This window comes from Daldinia caldariorum (genome assembly GCF_022478825.1).
Source record: "Daldinia caldariorum strain CBS 122874 unplaced genomic scaffold F4812scaffold_2, whole genome shotgun sequence".
Classification (NCBI taxonomy): domain Eukaryota; kingdom Fungi; phylum Ascomycota; class Sordariomycetes; order Xylariales; family Hypoxylaceae; genus Daldinia; species Daldinia caldariorum.
In genome coordinates this window covers 2,760,544-2,781,101 of record NW_025953038.1, presented here as the reverse complement: position 1 = coordinate 2,781,101, position 20,558 = coordinate 2,760,544, and the positions used below count along the sequence as shown (strand labels likewise).

Here is a 20,558-nt window from a genome sequence, read left to right as displayed (position 1 = left end):
TGAACCAGCCTTTCCTTTCTAGCACGGATGGTTTCGACTCAACAAACTTTCTATGAAATCCTCACTGGATAAGCTTATATCATGGCCAGTGAATCAGGTACCTCTAACTTAATCCCCAACTTAATTTTTACTTAAAGCTTTGACGAGAGTATGCTTTTCCCTGAAACTGGTCAGTAAACTTTATGATATGTTTGGACTTGGCCGGATGGAATAGGGGTTAACGTTAGAATACAGGGTCTAACTTATAAGGCAAAAAAGAAGACTTGACTTCCACGTACGACCATAGGATGCAGAAAACTCGGGATCCCGTCCGCTCTCCCATAGATAAGCTGCATACCGCCGGATTAGTAGTTGGGTCGGTGACGACCAGCGAATCCCCGGTGTTGTACGTTTTTTTTCTCTTTTTTTTCGTTGTTGTTTTGGTGTTTCTAAGCTCAAGTTACCAGAGCTAAACCCACCCCATACCCCTGTCAAGATCTTCAGCCTGTGCCAAGATTTGCTGCAGGTTAAACTTCGGTATTACATGGTATAGAGAAGTGGCATGGCCCAATAAGTATGGCAATGATCATCGACAGACGGAACCAAAGTCTCGGCACGGGCCTTTTATTTGAGGGATACCTCGTATCTTAGCCGACTACTATGGTATCAGGCTAAAGTAAAACGACACTTTCAAGTACCGCACAAAAAAGCTGCGAAAGCCACCATACTAAATTGAGACTAGTATGACCAGGGGGTTAAAAAGATACATTCAACATTTGAAAAAAAGGAAGAATTCCTACTTGCACTTTTTATAGATGAAATATATATCAAAATAATCCTTAAACAATCAGGAATCTAGCGTTTTAATCAGATTTTACATAATATGTCTTAATATCAAGATATTTATATACTAATATTAATACGTTAAAAGTTATCGCATATGCCACATTATAGCGTGCTACTTTTGACAGGGGTTTTACTTACCCATAACACCATAGTACGTGTAGAGATTCAAACCGGTTCATGAATTACTGTAGGTAGTTGGATACCTACTTAACCTAGGTAGGTACTCTGGCGAATTATCATTAAAGGTATACGTTTTTCATTTGTTCTCAACTTAATTTAAATTGTACCTTGATCACTCGTACACTCCTGACATCTGCCGAAATTATGCCAGGCGGAAAGGGTATAATATGCCACCCGTAGCCGAACTCCTTTACACGTAACGCCCTCAGAACAGAAGAGATTATGCCCGTCATCTCTCGTAATCAGATCTCATACATGCATGCACTTTAGCTCACCCACGCCCAACTACCAACCACCCTCCCAGCACCTAGGGGTGCCAGTTGCTCGAACACGGCGGGACTTAGATCTAGATCTGTAGCCGCACAGCCGACACATCGATCCACCACAGTGACATCCACGCTCCGGTTCCCTATACCGGCTTCGACGAAATTCCTCGTGACTCTAATTTTCATCCCGCAAAGCGGATTCGCATTCGGATCAGACCCCTGACTCGCGGCATCGAAGATAGTGTGAGATACGGACACGATATTCTCACCGCTGTATGACTGTACGCCACAAGCACCTAGGGCAGGTTCGTAGTACGTCAAGTCCCCAGTAAATACACTCTTGTTGTTTGGAAGAGGTAAGTTTTGGGTCTTAGACGAGCGGCGCGACAGGCCAACGCCCAGGCCGATGGCTAGCGGGGTAAGAACAAAGAGAAAGATAGCTAGAGGTAGGAGTACGCAAAGAAGCAGAAAGCGTCGCGAACGTCCGAAGTAAGTTCGATGTGGAGGAAGCACTGAATCTAAACGTCTGCGCAACGAAAAAGCGAGTTTGGGTCTTGAAGTAGTATCCCCGACGGTGGATGAAGTATGTACTGGGAGCGTAGACGCTCGACCAGACTCTTCTTTGGCATGCTCAAGATCGGCGGTTGTGGGCCGTGGCGCTGAAGCAGATGATGGTTCGTCTAGAATATCACCTCTCGAAGGAAGAATACGGCCTAACAACGACTGACGAGGCTTGGGGGGATGGGTTATCGTCTCCCATTCCGGAAGTTGGTATATTGGCGGAGAGGTAGTTGGGGCATCTCCACCGTGGTCTGTCATCTTGACGAGATCATCGATAGCCCAGAACGGCCTGATAACGAGAGAGATATGCCGTGGTGTCAAAGTTACTGTCAGCTGTTATTTAGCGATGCCTGTAATAGAATCCCTTTTTCATGCTGCTAAGAACCTCAAAAGGACAAATACTCTCTGACGGGGAATTAAATGATGTGTTCGAAAACAACTGTGGAGGAGTGAGACAGCATCTTGATCTGAGCTAAAAGCAAGATGGAGAGTATCAAGCTTGCAGATGGGGTGATTTCAAGCTGGTGGATGGTGGATGGATGTTATTACAATAGGAAAAAAGAAAAGAGTGGAATAAAAAGCAACGACGGGAACAACACGGAATAACGTGATGAGAGGTACCTACCTGGTATATAACGTTGGAAGCATTTGCATTTCGTTATTTGGCGGGGTTGGTTTTTGAACGCAGACGGAAGGATGCGGGGAAATACCTTAGATACAGGTACCTAACCTAATTGCATTGTTTCGTTTTGTGTAATGCATTGTGTATCGTACCTATTGTGGATTGTGGATTGTGTTTTGTACGACTGACACGAAAAAGAAGACACAAATGCAGGGGTTTCAATGCAGCCACTCTGTCCACCTAAGCCTGTAAAAAGGGGTATTATATTGTACATACCTAACATAAATCTGCAAGGGATATTTTATGTAAGAGAGTAAGGTTGTATTGGACCTATCATATTACACGATACAATGCCTTAGGTACCTCATCTACAAACATCTTTACCTTAGGTACTTGGGTAGGTATCAACCCTTACAACTTTGTCCATAAGAAAAAAAATGAATACGTATTCGAGAACAAGAGCCATTTTCAGAATACTGGACGCCCCTCAAACTACGACGTGATTATAATTAAAGCTACCTAAGTACCTGTTACAGGATGGACGACGATTCTTCTTTGACCTTAAGAACGCCGTACCCAAAGCCCACGGCTATTCTCTGGCTCATCTAGTCGCCTCGGCAACAATTCAGAAGAAGGATGCGAACTTCCAATTACATTACATGAGGAAGCCGGGCTTATATCCCGGGTTTGGCCTTGCGACTGAAATGGCGGCGAAGGAAATGCTGGCCGTTCTGGCGAGACGTTATAATGAAAAGCCTTCGTCGTAGCGGAATATGTGTTACCGCTGAGCAGCGGCGTGACTATTTGGACGCCACTGGAGTTTGGGCTATGTCCCCAGGGTAACCGACCATCTCTACCAACTTGTTGCGGCGACTGAGGTACCATATCGTACCTAGAAGGGCCGAGATATTCAACCTTGCCCGCTTGCGTTGGCATCTCATCGCCGGCATGTGTGCGGTTATTATGGTTTGTGCATTTCTCTAGAGGCGCAAGGGCTGGGTGAGCACGAACCAAAGCGACATACGCCAAAGGGGGGAGAGACATAGCATACCGCTTATAATCTGAGCGAAGCTGAAAACGATCAATACGCTAGAAAGTATAGGAACTAGCTGGCTAAAGCTTTTGGCGTCATTCTCCGGGTTCTGGTTGTTCACCAGCAAAATCCATCCCGACCTATCGACCCATTTCCGAAGTTGGAATATATACCGTGTTGAGATAACGGCTACGGCGCAACTCAGGATCCAACCAAGTACAAGATAAGCCGAGTATATATACTGCAAGAGCCTCCTTGCGAGTGTTCCGAGGCCGCAGCACTTTTGAAATTTACTGCCGACGTGACTTCTCCAGCCGGGCCTCGTTTTGCCCCGTCGAAAGAATCTAACCACTTCAGCAATTATGGCTGCCCCATAGAAGAGCATCGTGATTATATACAAGTTCCAGCCTTGGACCTTGTTGCGTGGTGTCGACCGAGCAAGATTATCCTTGAAAAACGTACGGGCGCTTGAGGTTACCTCGTTGAAGGTTTCCAAGGCCGTATTCTCTCCGGCCTGGAAACAAGCAGCTGGGAGAAAGAGCAAACTCCTAGTTTCCGTTGCATCTGGTATACTAGTTGGAAACGCCATGATCGCGTTTGAATTTTGGTTGGTCATAAGCAACCCTGTGACTGTGAAAACAGAGGTGATTATGATAACGCGGAGGAGGGCTAGAAATGGAAACTTCCAATAGTTTCTGACGATGGTGACCGACATCAGGTGAGTAGCGCAGGTGAGCAGCATCATATTCGCAACGATGTTATAGTGATAGGCCGAGATTGTACAGCCTTTCCAATATCGAAGTGTGAGCGCGTATGCGCCTCCCGTGAAGACCTGCTGGTCACTGCAGGCAAGGACCAGTGATTCTAAGATGTCAGAGAAACTTGTATGATGCCGCGTTTCTACCTTCTGTCTGGATAAGAGGCATGTTAGCCGAGCTAAACGTACTCCACGAATCTACAGAAGTTTGTGTCCTTACTTTTCACTATGGGTCGTCTTCCAATGGAATGTCTTCGCTAGCTGCCATATTATCGATATAATACCGGCAGATATTGCAAACGAGGTAACAGCAACAAAAACCCCAAGGATCTATATTCACATAAGCTTAAGCGGCGTATTGGGAGAGGCGAGATGTAAAACGCACTCCTATCCCGGCGATATCCGGATCTCCAGGAAATTGCCCTTTGGTATAACCCCCTATCATTGTGGACGGTGCTCCATCCACGGTAGAATTCTTGATAGAGCAATCTAAGGTGACGTTATAAATTGCCTTGCACTCGACAATCGAGACGTATGAGCCCATAGTGTCTCGGAAGTATCTCGGAGCAGACGGTGATCTCACATGAGTTGGGTTGGATGATATGCTCTGTATGGAAGCAGAGATAATAGCGAGTGGTCGCGATCGAAGGCGAATCAAATATATAGGGTAACTATTTAACTGTAATTATCCCTAGACAGGACAATGCTTTTACGAGGAAGTGCAAAGCCTGTGCTCTGTGTCTTCTCAAGAGGGCTCCAAGTGCATAGTTGACCCGAGCACGCCGGCGGGACTTTTATCTAGGGAACTCGCACGACATATAACGAATGCAGTGCGATGGCATTTCCAAGCCTTGTAACAGAAGGAACTATTTGCTACGATGTAGGGTATTTGTACCAGCTGATTCCGATTTTAGAACGGGATTGATTTGGCCTGCTTCGAGTTGGAAGCCAGCTCGATTGGTCCTGGGACATCTTCCGCAACGAAACAATAATAGACTTACCCCATCTAGACTTTGGTGAGATTGATTGGCCAGCCCTGAAATAGGATATGTTAACGGTGATACGTACAATACTACAGAACGGCTTGCGGAATCATTCTGCGGCTGCGTGTCGGCATTAAATGCGATGCAAGCCATGCGCCACTGGTAAGACTGTATCATCTAAATATGGAACAACTTGGAAGGCTATGTTGCAGTACTGCACTGTGATTTTCCCATCTCCTTTCCCATCTCCGACTGTGGCCGGTGGAAGTAACTATGACGTCTCCGTCCGTTATATACGCGTTTATTTGCGCCTCGATGTTATCGGCGTTAGGTGGGACATTGTAAAATCCATCTACTACGCCGATTGTAGTTTTGGTTCTGCTAAGGGAGAATGGGGGATGCTACCATAGATATATTTTTAGGACCAGTCGATAGCAGCAGCACAGAGGGTCTAAGGATGCCGGTCTTTTCATAGCTCCTTATTATCCAGGATAGATTAACTAGTGGAATTTAGAAGAGTAATTCTTATGTAGACCAGACTCTTCCTACTGACCACAGCAAAGCTACGTGTCTTGCACATTGCCGCTACAAGTATTCAAGTAATCCTTAGTTGCCATTACGAACAAGGAGAGGCATATTCATCGAGAAAGAATTGAGGTAATAAACTGAGTTGGCAAGTGTGCTTTTTTTTCGCACCTTAATTGCCAGTCCGCCAAAGAGATGGTCGGACAGCAACTCCTCCATAAAATAGGGGGAGTATCCAACTACCGCTGGAACTGATTATAAAGGCATTAAAATACAATCGAGTACGTCGAACAAGGAAAGAAGAAAAGGGGGAAGAAGATGAATACCCAAACCAACATATCCACCCGATATCTAATATGATCCTTTTCCAACCGGTGGCAACAATGACAACCTGCCTCAAGCTCAGACAAAAGCTTGTCTTCATGACCCCCTCCTCCCCACCCCTCCCCCTCCAAGTATAAAATTATCCCGGGAATGAAGACAGAAAATACCCTCTAAGAGATATCCAGTCTCCATTTCTCAGCTGCCTTGTCCGTTTACCATGCTATGGCTTCCTCAAAACTCCGCGCTAGGCCAAAATATCAAAACTCACTGCACTCTCCCGGGTCCCCTTTCATCCCGTCTACCAGCCCAGGCGACAAGCATAGACATGCGAACACTGGAGGGGGGAAATCCCCGGGGGCTCCCTGTTCTTATAAAGCAAAGTAATAAGGATATATTATTTCCAAATACCCAGAACCGAGCCGCGATGGTAATAGGATTGATTAATGTGAGAGGCTCTGCCTCCAGGTCGCTTAAATATCCTGAAGATATCCTATAGGGGATAAGCATTACAAGCAAGGATAGCTGCGCTATGTTTCGGAGCGGTAAAGTTTGCTAGAAGAGTATGTTGTTGTGGGCTAAGTAACTTGGTGCCCCTCGAGCCGAAAATTCAGCGGTCGTATGTAACTCGAATGAAAACCTAGCATAGTTCTAATACCCCTCTAGGTAGTAACCTAGGGGAACTGCGATGGCGTGGCTAAGCGAAGAACAGGTCGACGTCGAAAAGAGGCGCCGCTGACGAAATGAGATGTATAGCGAAAGATAATAGTATGTGTACCGTTTGAACAATAAGCGAAGAATGTCGTGATGGAAATGACAGCGGAAAACAAGGAAAAAAAAAAACAGTCGACTAGAAACGCAGCTTGGCTTCGGTTGGGAGGCTGTTATCATCCCAGGCAAATAAAGATCATTGAGGGTACACTATGCTGAAGTCGAAATCTTCCATACGCGGTACCTCATGAAAAGCGGTCATAGGAGTCACTGTTGCGGACGATGAAAGCGCAGAGCTATATTGGTTTATGTTGTCTTGGGGAATTATGGTCGAAAGGTCCGAGGCGAAGTCAGGCGATATGGTGACAGGTGAGATGCCGCTGTTAAAGTTGAAGTCAGCGGACGACAATGGCATTCCGTTGATATAGCTGACATCAGTATTGACGACTAGATTTCCGTAGTTTACTTCGGCGAATGCATCATGATTCGATATCTTGTGTGGCACATTGAAGTCGGTAGGATACGACTCTATAACCCCGGACTCGACATCCACAACCAGGTTTGCCACATCTTCGTCGTCGCCGTCGTCATCGTCTTGCTCATACTTGCTCACCCAGATCTCTTTCATCCAGTTCTTCAACTCGCTCATAGGAGGCCAATCGCCGCCACCCTTTCCGCCGCGCTTGTCTTCTTCCCCGCGGTTGCCACCGTTGCTCTTGTTCTTCTGCCGCGACGGCTTCTCCTTGAAGTGAGTGCGGCGAAGATGTGCGGCTGCGTTATAGTATGCGCCGTATTTCTTCTGCGCCTTACATGCCTTGCACTTGCTGAGGGGATTGACAGCCGGTATGCCAATAGGGAGACCGTGGGCGGCGGGGTCAACGCATATCCATTTCTTTACGGTAGCCTGATGCTTGGCATCCCTATGACGCCGAAGCTCGTGTTCGCCACGAAATCCGTCTTTGTGTTCATCGCACAAGTCGCAGTAGACCTTAGGTTGCTTCGGTCGTACATACTTTGTCTTCGCGATGGCTGCCTTGCCATCTTTCTTCGTAGTGGTATGCGACTCCGACGTTTCCTGCTCCGTTCTCGGCTTCGGTTTCAACGGTGCATTCAGAGCACGCTGACATTGTTGCTTCAGAGTGTCCTTGGCCCGAACCTTAAGAGAGGAGCTTGATCGAGTGCTAGCCATGCTCGCACTGGATACCGATCGTTCCATATCCGACGCCAAAATTGTGTCAGTAGGCGCTGACGCAGCATATTGATGAGCAAATGGAGGAGCGAGGCTGGATCCCACGGCAATAAGAGCGTCCTCACTGCAGTAAGGTCGCTTCCCTAATGGTGAATTATCACTAGCATTATTTTGTTGAGAGGTTTCGCGATAATATACTTCGCCGCCCTGAGACATCTGCGACCCGAGAGTCATCATTTGCACACCGCCGGACACGGACTGGCTGTCGAACAAACTATTTGTTCGGGTCATTGGCGCAGTGTCATATGTAGGTGCCGTAGTCATCGAACCACAAACCGAAACATTTGTAATATTGAACTGAGGTACGTCAACGTCTTGGCTCTGCGAAGGCACAGATGATCCGAACGATTCTATGGCGGGAGGCGGTTCTTCTTGGAACGGATGCTGCGCAAAATAGACTTCGGGGTCGAGCATCACGCCGGTCATGGGCCCTGCTTCCGAAAGAGTAGGCATGTCGTGTCGATGTCTTGATGTCTGAGATGACCGCATAGACTGTGAGTGGGTGAGGGCATATGATGTAGGTTCGTCCCTGTCTACATACTCCGCCGTGCCAGCAGTTCTCATATACATACCGCCGTTATGCGTGCGTGATTGGGGTGATATTGGTGCGTTGCCTGTGAAAGGGCCAGCAGATTGGGTAGATATATTCGAGCCGACGCGGTCCATCCTCTGCGAAACTGGTGTTTGTTGAGACATGGTTCTCGCGCGCTTGATGGCGTAGGCATTACTGCTATGTCGGTCCTAATGAACACTCGTCAGTATGGAGGGCGCTGGCCAGTCATGCACGAGGATATAGTCAGAAGAGATCTTACAGATTGTCGTGCAACATCTTCATAACGATTATGCACGTGGATACCATTGCTGCGAGGAACTGTATTACTTCTCGACATGCCATCTTGATGGAAAGGCGTGGCAGGCGTGGCAGGCGTGGCAGGCGGGGCAAGCGTGGCGGCACTCGACAGTTGAAACTCATTATGGATAGCAGAAGTATTAGGTACGCTTGGGCTCGAGAATTGTGGTGTTATTTGAGATTGATAAACAGAATTTTGTAGCTGCGATATCTCTTGCTTCGCTTTGCGAAGGTCTTCGTCCTTATTTCTCATTGCCTCCCGATGTGCGGCATCCCTCTGCTCTAGCAAAGCCCGGAGCTTTTTGATCTCTAGATCCGGATTTGGACAATAGCTCATTGTGCTAAAATTGAATTCGCACGGGAAGTATGATCAATGACGATGGGGTAATTTGACGATGCTAAAAGGCGGTAGATGAGGCGGAATTGGCCCTTCTAGAACACTTCGCTTCTTTCTTCTCCCCCTTTTCACACTAAGACAGACACCCTCGCTGGGGTAGACCCTCGACGGGAGAAAGCCTAACAAGGATGGCTGATGTTATGTTTGTCTCGCCGACGAGACCTATTAGGCGAGGATAATACCTATTGAGGGACTGAAATCCAATCTGGGAAAAGTATGGGGAATGAGGGAAGGACGAAACACAGACTCGGAATACCCAGAGACCAGAAAAACCTCAAGGACGTTGCTTAATTATGTACCAGTCAGTGCAAGACGAGGCTTTGGACCATGCGCAAGAGCGGGTCTAAAATCTTCGTTCGCTCTCCCACGATACGCTTACCCAGTCTGCATGTACCGGTATGTAGGTATTTAATTTACGAGGATCCCGCGGGCTTAGATCGACTCTTGGCTTTGCAACTCTTGGCTTTACAACCTGGCCAGGTTTGGCTGTCTAAACCCTTGCAACGTCGAATGGATGCCAAACAAGCTGACAAGCTAGCGTCCCAGGAAACTTTGTGTGATTTGACAGGGCGTTTGGGGGGGGATCCAAGAGGGATTAGAGAGGGACGTCAGTCGATGCTAACCCACTGGAAGGGGGGGTTTCCGGAGGGTAGGATGGGCCGTCGTGGCCTGTCAAACTTCTGTACATAGAGGGATTCTTGCTGCAAGAAGAAGTCCACTTGAACTTTAAACTTGGACCTTTCGAGATGCGCCTCATGTGATGTAACCTTGCAAAATGCAATCCGTAGAGCGAGCTCAATACTTGAATCTCTATTGCGGGATCTTACAGGTCAGTTTTGCCAGCACTCTTTGCAAGGGCCCCCCCTCGCCCGAGTGACGCAGTCAGCCAATTCAGCGATCGGCCAATTTTACCACTACATACTACATACTATGTAGTACGCATTATATCCAACGCAGTTGCTTCCTGCAAACTCATCAGGGCAACAGGTGAAGTACCGAAGGCACTGTAAGCAGTGTATATGACATGTTACCAAGCCATGCTACTGTAGCTAGCATATGTGGCTGTAGTTTAATAAGAACTATCGAAGTCTAATAAAACTGTTATAGTAGTGGCAGCGGGTAGTTGGATAGACGGCTTTACCTAGGTACGCCATTGCCAGTTCCATTTTTTTGTAATGACGAGTTGTCAAATTTGGTGTTGAAGAGGGGATGGCGGTCCACTTAGATCTATCTATAGATGTTAATACTTAGGTGATATAGACGGGCTAAGAAATGTGAATACCATCACTTACACATAAGCCTACTCATAGGTGAATGTGCAACCCAAAAGAAAAGAAAAAAAAATGATAAAAAATATTGACTTCAAGCGCTCAGACACCTTTCCGAATCTTTCTCGTTTCGCTCAAGCCACGCACACGCACACGCACACGTACATACTTGGTTATGCATGTTTCCTTTAGGTATCCGTTCTCTGTTCATCGTCATTCAAAAACGTGGGGTTGCATTAGGTACATATAAGGGAGAGAGGGATGGATATAACTCAGACCTCTTAAACGGTATATTATATGTACCTAAGGTATCTAGGTACTACCAACTACCCAGGTTATGTACCACCATAGTATGGAGTAGAACTGGGAAAGAAAATCTCGCTGGTTGCATCTTGCATTTCGATAGGATTGACTTATCGAGTCGTGTTTGCGTAAGCTGTGTTACACATCCGTATGTGGTAAAGTGCTGGTACTACTCCAATCCTATTCCATACATAATTTGTGCAGACTATAGTAGTACTTAGGTTAGGTTAGGTACCTCATAGTAGTATGCGTGTGCGTAAATAATACGCAGTACCTAGGTAGTATTGTATTGCACGAATAGAACTGCCGCTCTTCTTGCTTGAGATATCTTGCTTATTGAGGTCCACTCGAGATTGGCTGATCTTTTTTTTTTCCTTTCTTTTTTTCCCCCTCCTTCCCTCGACGCCCATAAGCGCAGCACGGATGGGAAAAAAACAAACACCAACGATGAATACGTACATAGTAGGCAAAAGGAAGAGCTGGACCGCGCAACGGTTTGCAAGGGAGAAACCTCGTGCCCATCGTCCAAGGAGTTAAGGACAATGCATGCGATAGCTTGCATATCCTAGTTGCCAATGTTTGCCCTGTTTTTGACGAATATAACATTCATTGGGTCTCAACGAGTCAAGTGGGTTTTAGAGAGTGAGGCGACCATCCCCGCGACCCTTTTGAATGGCTGATGATTCTTTAGGCGGACAAGATCCCTGGCGGCCGACGGTTGGCCGCGCCCCAGGACATTGTTACTAGGACATGTCAGAGCATAAAGCACGTACTATGTACTATAGTATGTACATCGTACATTGTATTGAAGCCTTAATAATACCTACCTAAGGTAAGTAGTACCGTCGATGTAGGCAGGTAAGCAGGTTTGGCATGTAGGCATTTAACAACTCATCGCTGGCTATACCCGTCGCCGCCCTATTACTATGCATGTATGAGATGTATGAGACAGTGAGCGCGAATGAGCATTGGGAAGCAAATAAACGTACATCCTATTCGACTTCATATCGGATTAATCGTGGTGTTCTGTTCAGAGATACTAGTAAATTCGTAGATTTGCAGATCCTAGTAGTGTATACCTACTCTAAAAGTAATGTCTTGTATATAATCGAGCAACTAAAACGTTCTCGCAACATACGTCCATAAACACCATGTTCGTCCAAGCTCAGTACCATGTAAGCCGTTGGAATTCAACGATGAATGACGTTGGGATTATTTCAACGTTCTCTCCTAGGCCCTACCGCGGCCCAGGCGTACATTTGAATCGGCGAACGCATCTTTCAATGTAAGATTGGGTCATTTCAGATTTACTTTTCTTTTTTTTGTCCGCCTAGTCGACATGTCATATCCCGTACTCCAGGATTAAAGTGTCGATTCAGGTACTCGATCATCACGTCACCGGCGGCTGCTTCGTACAATTAATTTTCTATGGTTTGTTATCGGTAGCAATGCAATATGTACATAGTATGACTTCCGACGATGTTTAACAATGGTACATCATTGGTGGTTCAGCCCATATGCGATAAGAACTATTGTTCCGGGGCATTGTGTTATCGTCATCCGTCGGATAGCATATCATTGCGGGATTGACGTAAGGAGGTAGGACGAGAACGTGCCGAGCTGTGATGCGGGAGATTAGATCGTGCTTCCGGTGCTTATTGCTTGGGTCTCTCCAACACGTAGTGTGACGTGCCCAACGAGTCGATGGCTAACCAGTGGCTGACGGAAAGGCGCCGGCGTTAGGAGTAGTGGAATTTGTGCAAACGCAGAGAATTATTAGATTTGAACTTCATTTACATATTTGCATGTACTTCGTAGTTAATAAAATAAATTTAGGTAGGTACCTAGGTACCTACAAATTGTCACGACCTATGTCAGCTTCAAGGTTGCTCTCCAGCAGATTTCTAGTTTCGAGAACGGCTTTGTTTCAAGAGAGCAAACGGGAGACACCTGGCCAAGTGACTAACCCGGCAAAAAGGGCACCTGCATTTATGTTAGGTTAGGTACCTAGGTACATACTAGGTAATACGAATGAAGTTGCCTTAGGTTAGGTAAGCTGGTGTCTTTATCGGCTTTGCGTTTACGGATCAGATAACACCGTTCTTCCACCGGCCACCTTGTCATTATTCGATAGGTCCCTTAGGTTAGGTGCCTTAGGTAGGTACGTAACCAAAAGCGCAACCCGCCGGCGCATCTAACAATCCCATTACCATTACCAATACACAATACCAACACCCAAAATCAACACAGCTTCAACCTAGACTTATAATTGACTTATCGGCTTACAAATTGTAGTTAAACCCACACGTTTCCATGTAATATACTCTCTGACGAAGCGGCATCATGGGCCGTCAGAAAGCATTACTCCTTTTAAGCGGCTTGCTAGGGCTGAGCCAGTCTCGCCAGCCGGGATTTAGCATCCACCACGATCTTCTAGCATATCCTCAGGTACGTTACAAATATCATATACCTTTTGCAGCTAACTAATCCCCTCGTCTCCAGTTTGAAGTAGTCTTCTCCGAGTCATATATATCGGAAACCGATGCGCAGGCTTTGGTTGAAAAAGCCAGCCCCTCTCCCACCAACTATGACGCCAACTTACCAGGCCAAACTGATATCATCTCCAATATACAGCCTGCTGACGATAGGCCCGATTCCGATAGCAGCATTGGGGACGACGATGGCAACCGAAAGCTAACAGAATCATACGAGATCATGAACGCCCCTCCCCATCGTTACCTATGCGCCATACCTGTGATCGAATCTCCCCCCGCGCCTAACAAAACTGCCACGGAGCTAGCTAAGGCTGAGGAGGCCCGCGAACTAGCAAGGGCTTCTGCGCATGGCTGGGATCTCATCAGCGGCCTTGATGGCAATTGCCTCTACTACATGTCTGGTTGGTGGAGTTATAGCTTTTGCTATGGCCGTGACGTTGTCCAGTTCCATGCGCATCCCGCCAGCGTCAAGAGCGGTCCTCCTGTGAGAGACCCTAATACTGCAGAATACGTCCTTGGGAGAGTTCAGGATCCGCATTCCAATTCGCGCTCTTCACGTCGTGGACAACCTGCACCCGCAGGTAACAAGGAACAGCCTGCTACGACGCCGCCGCCAAATACAGAACTCCAGGTCAAGGGCGATCAGCGATATTTAGTTCAAAAAATGGCAGACGGTACTATTTGTGACTTGACTGGCCGAGAGCGGACAATTGAGATACAATACCACTGTAGTCCCGGCAGCACTCAGGATCGTATTGGCTGGATTAAAGAAGTAACAACTTGCGCGTATCTCATGGTAGTCCACACCCCTCGTCTATGTGTAGACGTTGCTTTCCAGCCACCCAAGGAGGAAAAGGCGAATATCATTAGTTGCCGCGCCATCATACAGGAAGCGGAGGAAGCGGCTTGGCATACACAGAAGACGCTGGAGGCGCAGTCGGCTATGGTAGGCAAGGCTAAAGGGGAGGTGAAGGCTCCCGTCACTATTGGTGGAATTGTAGTCGGAGGTCGACGAATACTCGGACGGGGAGAAGACGGGAAAGCAGCACACCAGCTAGCTCCGCCGCGAAACTTCCGAAGTTCTAACCTTCCACCCCTCGTCGAGGTGCTAGCCAAGGGAGCCAGCAAAGAAGAAGGTAGTAAGGTCGAAATACTCCCCGATGAGGAACTGGCCAAGCTAGATCTCAATCCCGAGGTGATTGAGCAACTGAGAAAGGAGCTACAGAAGCTAGCAGGGGACAGGGGCTGGAAGCTCGAGGTTGTCGAAGTCCCGGGGGACGCCAACGCTCGAGAAATCCATAGTGTGGTTGATACTGACGAAGTCAAAAAATCCAATGGTGATGATGAGGAAGAGGAAAAGGAAGCAGCAGGTAGCGAGGAGAAATTCTTCAAGGAAGAGTTATGAAATACTGGTTACTTGGCATAGCAAACGGCGTTACGCAGGCAGATAGGATTAATCACAATCCATTATCTTATAAGGCTCCCGGAATAAAACCGTCGATTCTAATAAGATAACCTACTATACTGTATGATGTTCTATTCTATCCCTCCTCGTTATCGTAGAAAGGTTGTATCGACGTCTCTTGGGCCACACCACTTTCATTTCTACTAGCTGTTCTCTCATCTACAATACAACTTGGGGTTTGAGGGAATTGGAAATCCAACCAACTTTACCTAAATGCTTTAGGTAGAAGTAGTTGACGGAAGAGTAGTGTTAACCGGCAACGCGTCTCAGTTGCTACTTGAGCCCAATAAGCCCATGGAATTTTACAAAATACGACTATGAGTAAACACATTTTGCCAACAGGAATGCCGATTCGTATAGCTGAACATCCAATTAATAATATACCTATCACACTGACTTAATCGCGGTATACCGGCATCCACAATGCTTTGACACGTTTCCAGCTATACCTCCTCGTCATGTATCTCTGATAGGATAACCCTAAACTGGGCAGAAATCCTACATATAAAGATTACTACGTTACCCTCACGAGCTCTGCAATCCTGTCCAATGGTAAGTAAGTCTGCCGATTGGACTATTGGAGCTTGCGTGCTTCTTTTGTTCCAAGCTTAGCAGTCAAATCAAGCAGGGCTCGACCGACGCTGGAAATTGAACAATATAAATTGTTGTTGACCAACTAATTGGAGACGTCATATATATCACAGATGCGTACTGCTCTTACGATAGTATGGCTTGCTCTTTTGGAGGTTTCGGTGTGTCCTTAACGATTATTAAAAAAATAAAAATAAAACAAAAACAAACCGAAAAGTTAGAATAAACTGACATTCCAAGAGGAATTAACCTTATCCTTCTGGCCGTGATCTTACAGCTTGTCAGAAAGGTACCTACCTTAGGTAGGCAAAGGGCACGGGGTCATATTAGCTGATGCTTTTTGCAACCTCTCGACTCGGTATTTTAATTAGGATCATACAATATAATATCATCATATATCAGATTTATTTTTCTAACTTATAATGATATACCAAGACGATGGAGACTTCACTGCCCCCATCAATGACGACATCCAACCTGGCCAAGGCTCGTGCCATCGTGGGGAAGTCCTTGTACAGTCTTTGGAAAATTGACGTCTTTTATTCCACGGATGCCTGTTCTAAGGTTTAAAAAAAGGGGGGGGATTGAATATCTTTGCTCAGGATGTAGACTGCTATTTTCGCATACACATTGAATCAAACACATGCATCCTATAAACACTAGGCGTTTAGCAAAGGGAACCTCGAACTGCGATGATCCAATGGTGTCGGACGTCACATCACATTGGGGATGGAAGACAGATGAAAATGTCCACTGTAACTGTCGGAAACGATTGCCTTCAACTACCCTGTATGCCCTGTAAGAATATTCTCGTTTCAACCAATCGTAAACCAATCGTAGTCTTTCCCAGCATAATGGAAGCCAGGTTTACAGTGTTCCTTAGTCCCGGTTCAAGCGGGCTGTGACGATTAAAAAAAAAAAAAAAAAAAAAAAGGTACAGGGCTTTTACCAAGATTTATTGGCTAGAATTTGATATCAGCTAGCAGAACCACGAATGGATCTTAGCTACTTACGGTAATGATAACCCTTAAACATGCAGGTTCCCCTTTAGACACATGCATACATGCATTAGCTTGAAAAGGTACCGACACGAAGGGACCAAACGGGGGGGACCTTAACAGAGAAGCTTTAGAACAGACAGCTCGCTCACAATGCAAAAATTCAGCTTTCAGCATTCCTAGAAGCGAAACAGGGAGATGAAGCAAGAGAGGTCTCCCTTGCTAGAGTTTACCTAGTAAGGGTACCTAGGTACCTAGCTTGCCTAACAATCTACCCAAGTTATTCTGGTATTGTACTAGGCTAGAGAAGAATTTAGTGCATACCTCCTAACCTATTCTCTACCTCTTTCTCTTCCTAGGTAATTCCCATGATCCCATCCTAGTGTATTGTTCGTGAGCCTTGTGAGCCTCATCAACGTTACACTTCCCTTTCACTTCTCTTTCACGATCTCCATCCTATAATCGCCGGTTATTGCGTACATTCTTTATCTCTATTACCCTGGATACCTGGTGGGCATTGTTAAACTGGTCTTTCATCTAGTTCATTATCATTGTTTCTCCCTAACATCATCCATATCCCTATTCATTCTTCTAGGGAACTAGCTATTTGTGGACTCATCTTTCTATCCACTATTCCAAACATTATACAAGAGTTCGATCTCGATATCAAAGCGTTCAATTCCTCGAACAGGCAAATACGTTCTTCAATCCCCACCTTCGACCCCATACATTGCGAATTGCCCCATTATCTACAAGAACCTCGTCAACTTGGTAACTACATGATCGCTGTTTCGAAAATTACGGCCTTTTACTTTCTACACGGTCGCATAAGATTGTTGCAGACGATAGGGTTGCCAATTATTATTTCGCCCCCCCTCATTACTACTACTAGGCTTTCAAAGGCAAATATTGTAAGAATATTACAACGTCTCTCATCATGGATAGCAGCGGAGGACCGAAGGAATTACGTGAGCGTTTATACTCTCGCGCACCTTCGCGAGCTAGTAGTGCTAGCACCGCGAACACCCAGATGACGTCGAGAAGTTCAACTAGTACCTCCTCGTATCCACGGGAAACATCTCATACGGGCTCACACCCGATACACAAGTACCACCACAGCCATTGCAGCAGAAGCTCGATAGGGGGTCGGCCTCTATCGCGATTATCGAGAGAATCCAGCAATGAATTACGAGAACCGACGGCGTCCGCCTCTAGTTTTCTGCAAGAGCGGCTGCAGCGGGAAAGAATAGAAAGACACGCGAGCAAAATGAGTGCTGATATGAGCGCTTCTACTGGCGATATCCGAGATAGGAGTGTGCAAAATTCGCCCATCAAGAGAAGTGCCACCTCTGCAGCACGATCGCAGTGGTCGGGTAACAGCGACGACTTGGCTAAAGACGTAGGGATGGGGGCAAGGCAGATGGAACAGGTACGAAATGCTCACAATAACGCGCGCTTGCCTGTCAAGTTGAATTTAGCAGCTAATTCGAACGGGAAGACCCTGTCAACACTACACAAACAGAATTTTGATCTAAAGCTGGAGTTATACCACCGACGAGAGAAACAAACAGCGTTAGAAGAGAGAGTTGAAAAACTCGAATCTCAGCAAAGCGAGATGATAGATCTTCATGAGAGTATCATCCACGAGTTGGAAATGAAGGATGATGCCCTCGCCGAGGCCGTTACACTGATAGTAGAACTAGAAGCTCGAATTGATGATTTGGTCCGAGAAAGAGAGATGGTCAGACGAGTTGAGGCGGACGGCTCGTATCGCCATTCCTTGTCGGATCATCCCAATCTTGAATCTGCTACAACCGGTGCTGCTGCCGCGTCTGTAGTTGCCAATAAGGTAGACCCCAACGTGCCACATTCAACCGCGCATGTGAATAGCCTCGGACGAGTGCCCAGTTTCCTTTCCGAGCACAGCCAGCAAACTGAGAATCTACGCAACGCGGTTTTGAGAGGACGAACTAGTATAATGCATATGCGCAAAGTTTCCGAGTCAAGCGCTGCTCCCAGTGATATTAATCGTATCGCTAGCTCTAATCTAAGCGTACTCAGCGAGAGCTCTTTCGTTAGCATATACGGTATCAAGGATATGGGCGAGAGGGAGGGTCTACAGGCACCAGCGGACGTGGCAGGCATGGATGGAAGTTATTATTATGATCGTTCACCGACGCCAACAATGAATACGAAGGGGGAAAGCCGCTACATCGAAAAGACTGCCGATCCAAGTCAAATGCTTACAGGTTCTCCGGAGATGACAAGCGGAGGTGCTAAAATATCAGCTCGTACGCGGCCTATAAATAACGTTATCAACCTACATTCACCCTTACAGGAGATTGAACGACTTGAAAAACAAATACTGGTCGGTGGCGATATTCCCAGACAAACTATGCCCAGCCGTGGTAGCGGTACCACGACTCCCACTCTTCCAAGGCCCCCTATACATCCGCCTCAGCAGGGCAAGACCAAACAGGAGAAAAGAGAGGCTTTGCAAAAAGTTCTAACCAATTATCCCATGTACAGAGATTTCTCTAATCCTCACGCATTTCCTCCTACTCCCGATACCGTCTCGTCATCAACACTTCGAAGCCAACAGGATTCTTCCCACTCTCAAGATAGTCTTGCCACACAAACAAGAGGTGTGACGAACAATGGCATCATGTCTATCTACGATAGAATTGGGGCTCTTGGTAGAGAACTTGGTAGAGAGCTTCCTTACCCAGCTCCCTCGAACGAACAGGCACATACTACAGCATTTACTAGCCATAGGCAAATCCCAATGTCAATCGCAAACGCCCATACGTTTTCTGATCTTCCCCAGCTGGCACAATCCCTCCCGCCTCGACCACACTCATCGGCCGAAACTATAAGTTCCCATGCCAGGGCAGCCAGTTTAGGATCGGACTCAGACTCGGACGGTGGCGCAGATGCCCGTTCTGAAACAGACAGCTTTGATTATTGGATGAAAGAGAGCATGAAGCCGAATAGATATCAGACAGATTTATCAGAACAGCGCGGAAGCGGGCGTTCTACATCCCCTGATCTATTTTCCTTTCCGGTCGACGCTAGAGGCTGGGAAACGGACGTTATCTTTGGAGCCCTGAGAGGTAATGGCTATCTTGGTTCACCGGTGTCGGCCTTGAAACGCGATCCTATCGATGAAATGGCTAGCTCACTGCAAACATCGCAGACAGAAGTATTTGATCCTCCGGTCATGGAATCTGCACCTCCTACCCCTGATCGGCGATCAAGTTTGCATGCGCGTACCGGTAGCACTAGTGTAGCACCTCCACCTGGCGGGAAGTTTAAGAAGCATCCTGTCAACAGTATAGCCACAGAGTGTATAGAGGGGAGAGGTAGGAGTAATAGTATAGATTCTGCCGCACCCATGCCATCATACACTAGAGGACAGCCCGAGAACGCAGGGACAACAACGCCTGGAAAACGAAATCACTACCCCCCGATATCTGGACAAACGTCCAAGGGACGGGGTTTAGGTCTCAACTCATTCTTTAGAAGACAAGGACCTGATAACTCCAGTGCCCTGTCTAGCGCAACTGAGGCGACCGCCCCTCTTGCAACTCCAAGTCAGTTGTCAGCGATACCCCAAACGATGAGGTCTACAACAAAGCCCTCGGGAAGGAATAGCGTTCCACCACCGCCAACTATGCCTTGGCGTGCCCCGGGCATTGTGGAAGATGACCTTCAGAGCGCGACCCCTCCTCCGATTATGCGCAGCCGCGGTATGTCGCTCCTCTCAGGGACTAATGGTCCTCGGGTAGCCGACCTAGCTACACCACAACAGCAAGCCGCCGAGACGTCGCGTCCAAGTACTCCGACGACTATAATCCAAACAAATACGACAGCTACTGGAGCACAGGGCGGCGGCAGGAGAAAATGGTTGGGTCTCGGAAGAATAGGAAATTCAAAAACGAAGACGGGCTGAAAATGCTTGTCGCATGGGAACTGTCGAGACTACGGGATAGATGTCGACGCCAATAGGCCAGTGCAAGCTGGAGCATTGGGTCGAAACAAAATTGAAGCAGTTAATACTGTGTTAGCATACGAAACCTATACGTTTTAGGCTCTGTGTAATGAAGCATGTAAGAGTATTGTGTATTATTTTCAGGCTAGAACGTCACTTGTACGACG

General features: G+C 46.9%; 5 protein-coding genes across 5 annotated transcripts; 2 read left to right on the top strand and 3 right to left on the bottom strand.

The window, feature by feature from the left end:
• Nucleotides 1-1,020: 1,020 nt before the first annotated feature.
• On the bottom strand, nt 1,021-2,452 carry F4812DRAFT_415551 (RlpA-like double-psi beta-barrel-protein domain-containing protein-containing protein). The gene has a single exon (XM_047932986.1). It carries the CDS (start codon nt 2,088-2,090, stop codon nt 1,272-1,274), a length of 819 nt encoding a protein of 272 aa, XP_047794122.1. The 5' UTR covers nt 2,091-2,452; the 3' UTR covers nt 1,021-1,271.
• A 332-nt stretch (nt 2,453-2,784) lies between these two features.
• Nucleotides 2,785-4,733, bottom strand: F4812DRAFT_415549 (uncharacterized protein). The gene is made up of 3 exons (XM_047932985.1): nt 4,630-4,733; nt 3,506-4,574; nt 2,785-3,434 (listed from the first exon to the last, which is right to left on the bottom strand). Exons 2-3 carry the CDS (start codon nt 4,230-4,232, stop codon nt 3,016-3,018), a joined length of 1,146 nt encoding a protein of 381 aa, XP_047794121.1. The 5' UTR covers nt 4,233-4,574; nt 4,630-4,733; the 3' UTR covers nt 2,785-3,015.
• A 2,043-nt stretch (nt 4,734-6,776) lies between these two features.
• F4812DRAFT_193317 (uncharacterized protein) lies at nt 6,777-9,413 on the bottom strand. Its single transcript, XM_047930153.1, has 2 exons — nt 8,846-9,413; nt 6,777-8,774 (listed from the first exon to the last, which is right to left on the bottom strand). The coding sequence occupies exons 1-2, from the start codon at nt 9,218-9,220 to the stop codon at nt 6,981-6,983; spliced, it is 2,169 nt and encodes a 722-aa protein (XP_047794120.1). The 5' UTR covers nt 9,221-9,413; the 3' UTR covers nt 6,777-6,980.
• A 3,611-nt stretch (nt 9,414-13,024) lies between these two features.
• F4812DRAFT_193237 (glucosidase II beta subunit-like protein-domain-containing protein) lies at nt 13,025-15,306 on the top strand. Its single transcript, XM_047930152.1, has 2 exons — nt 13,025-13,299; nt 13,354-15,306. Exons 1-2 carry the CDS (start codon nt 13,195-13,197, stop codon nt 14,749-14,751), a joined length of 1,503 nt encoding a protein of 500 aa, XP_047794119.1. The 5' UTR covers nt 13,025-13,194; the 3' UTR covers nt 14,752-15,306.
• Nucleotides 15,307-17,021: 1,715 nt separating this feature from the next.
• On the top strand, nt 17,022-20,526 carry F4812DRAFT_193172 (uncharacterized protein). The gene has a single exon (XM_047930150.1). It carries the CDS (start codon nt 17,338-17,340, stop codon nt 20,350-20,352), a length of 3,015 nt encoding a protein of 1,004 aa, XP_047794118.1. The 5' UTR covers nt 17,022-17,337; the 3' UTR covers nt 20,353-20,526.
• Nucleotides 20,527-20,558: the final 32 nt, after the last annotated feature.